The sequence below is a fragment of the Bos javanicus genome, chromosome 27 (assembly GCF_032452875.1).
Source record: "Bos javanicus breed banteng chromosome 27, ARS-OSU_banteng_1.0, whole genome shotgun sequence".
In the NCBI taxonomy this organism is placed as follows: Eukaryota; Metazoa; Chordata; class Mammalia; order Artiodactyla; family Bovidae; genus Bos; species Bos javanicus.
Window position 1 is genome coordinate 4,617,145 of NC_083894.1, and position 6,000 is coordinate 4,623,144.

General features: G+C 59.5%; 1 protein-coding gene across 1 annotated transcript in view; it reads right to left on the reverse strand.

Moving 5' to 3' along the window:
- The window catches only part of CSMD1 (CUB and Sushi multiple domains 1), a 2,072,278-nt gene extending 2,067,307 nt beyond the window's left edge, over positions 1-4,971 (reverse strand). The window contains exon 1 of the mRNA XM_061404066.1: positions 4,485-4,971. Coding sequence (XP_061260050.1) covers positions 4,485-4,563 — 79 coding nt within the window. The 5' untranslated portion in view covers positions 4,564-4,971. The remainder of the gene's footprint in view (positions 1-4,484) is intronic.
- Positions 4,972-6,000: the final 1,029 nt, after the last annotated feature.

The window sequence follows — 6,000 nt, forward strand, 5'->3', positions numbered from 1 at the left end:
GTTTCCAAAGTGGCCTGACCACACAATGGGACTGGTTTGATTCTATCAGTTACCACCGCTGGTCCAGAAACCCAGCTTCCTAGTCCAGTGGCACAGGTGCCCAGGCAACGCACAGATGTAAATGCTACAGGCTGCAGAGTACCTATCCTTTTAACTCAGATGTCTTCTTCTGATGTGTTAGCTAAACAAATAATACTAAAAGACAATATAGCTTTGTCATCTACTCTGCAAGAAGTACTGAAGCAACTTCTTAATTCTAGAGAGAGATGACCCTCACCAGATATAAAAGGCTAAAGGGAATGTGCAGTTTAAGTTACATATATGTAAGTTCTGGTGGCTTATTTTCACTATAAGCTCAGCAGAAAACTTACCAGGGGCCCATTTAGAATTCAGTAGAGCACAGAGTATTTAATATGCCATTTGCATTTTGACAGCTTAGAAATGTCTACACTGGATTTGCTGTTTCGTCTGCAATGAGTGCTAACTGGACACCAGAGACTTTGTTTATCTATTTCTTAAAGGAAGCAGAACAATTTTCTTGACATTTTCAAAGCCCTATCGGTATTTGCTTCAGACAGTCAACTGGAGACTGAGGAAGCATTGCCCCCAGGAGGAGCTGTTTGTGCCTGTAGGAACTTCCACCGCATTCCTGGCACTCTGCCCGTCAAGCAGGCCAGCTGAAAGCCAGAATCAAAACAGTGACCCCTGGCCTCTGTGTTAGCGCAGATTCTGACACCTGAGGGAATTCTACCATCAGTTACTACCTGCTACTGCTCCTTGGAACTTGTTTAATGAGACCTCACTGTCCTACCAATTCAAGTTTATAAAATGTGTCATTTAGGAAGAATGCTTCCCCTTTGCTTACCTTTTTAAGGACTTAAAATCCCCAGAGAAGCCTTATATAGGTGCTCCAGAAGCACTAGAGCTATGGGCTGAAGAGTTATAAATTGGAAAAGAAAAAAAAAAATCCCCTTGACAACTCAATAAAAAATAAATGTGATTTGCTAAGCAAATCATGGATGTAGAAATACTAACCTCCCCTTAGATGGCCTGCCTTTTTAGTGTGTGATGGATCAGGGTTTGTCCCTGGAAGTCTCTTCACAGGATTTCCTGTGTTCCCCAGGAGACAGTGCATATAGACACATCGCTGCAGTTTCCTACCCATGAGGATCCCAGCCAGCAAATGAAAGGTCTTAGCATCTATCCTGGTGATGACAGAGGCAACTCATAGAAGTATGAAGGTCTGGGAAACCTTGTCTGTCTGTCTCTCTCTCTCCCTCCCTCTCTCCCTCCCTTCCTCTTCTTGTAAAGGTTTTTGTGGAAATTTGGCAAGGATCGCTTAAATCTTTGCTGGGAGTGTCCGTGAATTTCAGAATCACAGATTTTGAGAAACATCACCTTTCTCTCCCAGGCTTCCTATGGTGAGACTCATAGAGCTACTACATATGTACCTCTAAATTTTAGGACCTTTCTGAATAATGCCTGCAAATAGCTGCATTCTCCTTGCTGCACAAACTGGCAAGACACAACTGAGAGGCAAACTTTCTCCAAACAGCCCGTAGATCAGCCCCGATAAAGAGCGCAATCTGTGTTCAGGGAATGAATTATTCCACCTACTTACTAGATGAAAATGGGAGAGGTTTTCAAGCTTTCTTCCCTTTCCTGGGGTCCCTGCAATTGCGGGGCTTTTAAGGAAGTATGCACACATGAGACCCAACCTTCACAATCGCGTTAATAATCCAAAGGAAAAAGAGTATCACAGGGGATTCCCGGTCCCTTCGGCCTCCACAATCAACTACAGCCGTTGACCGCGGTACAGAAGGTACAGCATTTTAAAGACCGCAACCGCGGCCGCCTCCAGCCTCTCACGACTCGCAAACAGGTCACGAATCCCGCCCCACACATCAGAACTGCCCGCCCGCCTTCGCCGCCGCGGGAGCAGCCCCCTGGGCGCGCGCGGCGCGGCCCCCGCATCCCTGGCGACTCCTCGGGGAAGCCCTCCTGCGCTCCGGGGCCCGGGCGCCCCCGGCAGAGGTCCGACCTGGGCCCCCCGGGCGCCCTCTCCGAGGGGACTGCGCCCCAACCCTAGCCCCCCGGGCACACAGGGCCGCGCCAGCGCTGGCGTCACAGCCTCCCGCCCGCATCGCTCTCCCACGCGACCGCTGGCGCTTCCACTCGACCCGGCGGCGCAGAGGGGTCGCGGCCCCGGTCCCCGCGGGGGCGACGGGGAGCCGCGCGCACCCACTGCTGCCTCCATCAGGCAGTAGCGCATTGAGAGCGGCCGCCCGGCCCCTCTACGCGCAATCACACACACACACGCACACACACTCGCACCGCGCACGCCAGGGGCCTGGGACCCTGTATTCCATTTCTTGGCTTGTACGGGCGGGACTTGGGACTCCCAGGACACAAGAGGCGCTGTGCTCCCTGCGGCGGCCCCTCCAGGGCGCCCAGGACTTCGCGCCCCGAGCCGGGTGGACCCGGATCCGCCGGAGCAGCCCGGCCCGCGCCCGCGCCCGAGCCCAGCAGCTCGGCCCACCCGCGCGGGGGCGGCATCCGCCCGGCGCACACGTGTGCGGATTATTAAGCAGCCGGGGCAGGGCGGCCGGCGTCTCGGCGCACCAACCCCTGCTAATTGCGGGGGAAGGGCGCGCGGAGCGCGCGGAACCGCAGGGAAGCGAGAGTGCGCTAGGAGGCTGAGCTGCCTGGCGAGGCCCCGCTGCGCTCGGAGCGCGGGGGTGAGGGGCGGGAAGTTGTGCAGAGTTGCGTAGCAGGTGTTTTCACTTCGCGCAGGGGCTTAGTGGGCAAAGCCGGGTCCTGCCCCGACCCTGGACCCATGGAAGGTGCACACCTTCCAGGGACAGCCCTGTTTGCCCTCGACTCTTCTTGCTTCGCGCTCGGTCCCCAGCCAGCCCAGCGCGCCCGGAGGCCGCAGCTCGCCCGGCTCGGCCAGCCGTCCTCCCTGGAGGCTCCACCTGCCGCTCCCTAGGTGGGTCGGCTGGACCCAGCCGGGCAGGGGGGCAGGTCGGTGTCTTGGGGAAGCTTCCCAATCCCCAACAAGCCTGACTCCAGCAACTAACCGAGCGTTTGCGCTCCCTGGGACCCTGGGGCGCATTCCCACGGACACCCTTCTGAAACACCCCGGTGCTTGCGCGGAGGAGCTGGTGCCGAGCTGTGGGCTCTCAAGCAGCCCCGGACGCGGGCGGAGGGGAGGCACGGCGCGGGGACGCTAATCTGCCGTCTCTCCCCAGGCCTGGCCCATCTGGAGTTCCCTGCGGAACCAGAGACGGTCCTCCTTCGCCTTGTCAATCACCCCTGAATCTGGAACGCTGAAGGAATAGAAAATGGGCGGAAAAGAAGACGGAAGAATCTAGAGGAAAAGGGACTTTTATATGGGGAAAGAGCAAACAGCCGACAAAAAAAAAAAAAAACAAAAAACCCACATGATTTGACTTCATCCTTTTCAAAGGAAAAGAAAGAAAAATAGACGTTTTCGGGAGTGGGACGATACGTGTTGATTGATGTGGGGGGTATACAAGGAGGCTAAAATGAGGAAATGGGGGCAGATAGTTTGCAATGTGACAATCAACACCCCCCTCCCCACCTCTGAATCAAGAGGGACCTTGTTTTCTTTCCCAGAGAATAGACAAGTGCAGGAGCTGGTGCCAGCCCCGGGGTTTCAGCCTGTAGGCTAGTTCGGGGAAAACATCCCCTAACTCGCTTCAAGGAGAACACCAAGTTCACGAGCTCCAAGCCAAGGAGCGACCTGGGGACACTCCTTCCCCTGACCAGGGGGTGGCAGGGCGGGAGAGCCCTGTGACCTGGCGACCATCTCTGAGGCTGAGCCCGGTCCCGGGCTCCCTGCTCTCTCCACGCACCTCGCCAGCTCCTTCCAACTTGCAGGGAACAAAGTCCGGGGAGAGGCAGGTGGGGGCGGCCTGGCCAAGGAGCTCCCCATCACTCCCCGAGGTCGTGGGTGGGGGGGTGCACGGCCCAGCGGCAGGCAGGTTCGCCCGTGGCACCCAAACCCCGAGAGAGCCAGAACTTGCCGGGCCGCCTTGCCCCGGCCCACTTTCCCAGGCGCTCTGGGTCCGGGGAGAAAGTCCCGGAACCACCCGGGCCACCAGGACCCGCTGCTCCCGCATCTCGGAGGAGGCATCGCCGCCAGGCACCACGCAGCTTCACCAACTCGGGGTGGCTTCTTTCTCCCCAACAGCCCCCGGCGGGCTCCGAGAAAAGACAGGCATTTCGTTTCAGCCCGAGTGAGGGGGAAGGAGGGCGGGGGTGGGGCGCGGGAGATGAGGGTGGGCAGAGGGCGATGCAAGCTGCCTGCCGGCATCGCGATCGCGGGGCGTCCTCGGTGGAGAGCCACCGGCGGAGGCCGGCCCCTCGGCACGCTACCCGCCTCCGAACCGACCCCAGGCTCGCAAGCCGGGCCTCGGAGGGTTCGCGCATCTCCCGGGCAGCCGGCGAGCCCGCCTTACCTTGGGCTGCAGTGAGGAGCCCCGCGCACAGTGCCAGCAGCGCCAGAAGCAGCGACTCGAATTTCCCCCACGCAGTCATGTCTGCAGATATTCCACACGCGCACGACAGCGATGGCTCTTCTCGGACGCGCCCGGCTCCTCCGAGGCACAGCAGGGCTACGGACAGAGCCAGAGAATCACCCGAGGGCGAGGCGAGCTGGGGAGAGATCCCGGTCTCCGGACCGGCCGCGCATCCGACGCCTCCCGCAGGTCTGGGCGCCCGGCTCGCTTCGCTCTCATAGCATCGGGTCCCGAACCCACTGCAGGCAGAGCTGAGCTGCTCCGAGCGCCGACACCGAGCTGCCGGGCCGGGGCCGGGGACGAGCGCCCGCCCAGCCGGGCAGGAAGGCACCGAGGCTGCGAGGCTGCGGGAGGGGGCGAGGCGGAGAGAGGAGCGCGCGCCGCCGGAGAGACCCGGAGCGGAGGCAGCTGGAAAGGCAGCCAGCGAGTGGGAGCCGCGGGAGGGGGGGGAGGAGGCAGGGAGGGGGCGCCGGGGGAGGGAGGAGAGGCAGGCTCGGGAGGGAAGGCGGGGAGCGCGGAAGACAGGCTGCTCGCGGCACAAGGAGCCGCTGCCGCGGCGGCTGGACTCAACCATCCCTTCCCACCGAGAGGGGATGGAGCTGGGACGGCGCCATCCCAGACCCGGCCCGGCCTCGGGCGCCTGGCTCCCCGCGCCGCGCCGGGCCGCGCTCTCCCGCGCTCTCCCCGCGCGCCGCCGCGCACAGGCTGGGGAAGGAGACTTGTTGGGCGTCGGGCGGGGGACGCCCGCGCCCCCCACCCGGACGAGGCCAAGCCAGTGGGCAGCTCGGCGACCTGGAGGGGTCCTGGGAGGGCAGAGGCTGGCCGCCATCCGCCGGTCTCACTTCGTGCCTGGCCGGGGAGAAGCCTCCCCGGCGTAACTTGGGAAAGAAACGCAGTAGCAAAGAGAACCGCCGAGGCTCTAGCTCCAAGGGCGGAGATCAGCCTTGGTTTATTTGATTTCGAGATCGTGTTTGGCAAGATGACGAAACGGCAAGGAGCTATTCTGATGTCCTGACTTAGGTCAACCACGCACAAACCGAGGTTGGGCATAAAGTCAAAATGAGGAAGGGTGTTTGTCGAGGACAGATAGTGGGGTCTGATGATGAGAGGTGGCGCCGTAGGCACACCTACAGGTGAAACCCTATAGGAAATGAAATGGGTTGGTAAGGACTTGCGGAGAAAGGAGAGCTTCTTTTCTGAATCTGCAAAGGGATGAACAGAGCGGACAGAAAGCAGAGCTCTGGAACCCGGCGGTTGACAGAATGAACCCGTTTTCACCCAACTCCCCACAGAGGAGGTGTGTCCATGCAATCTGGAGGGACAAGACAAAGCATTTTAGGGGAAGGTTCATAGAAAATAGAAGCCATCGGTGAATGCTAGTTCTTCTGCAAAGGGGCGTTTCAAGGATTCCCCATTCGCCACCAAAATGGGTTAAATAATTCCTTTACGGAATTGG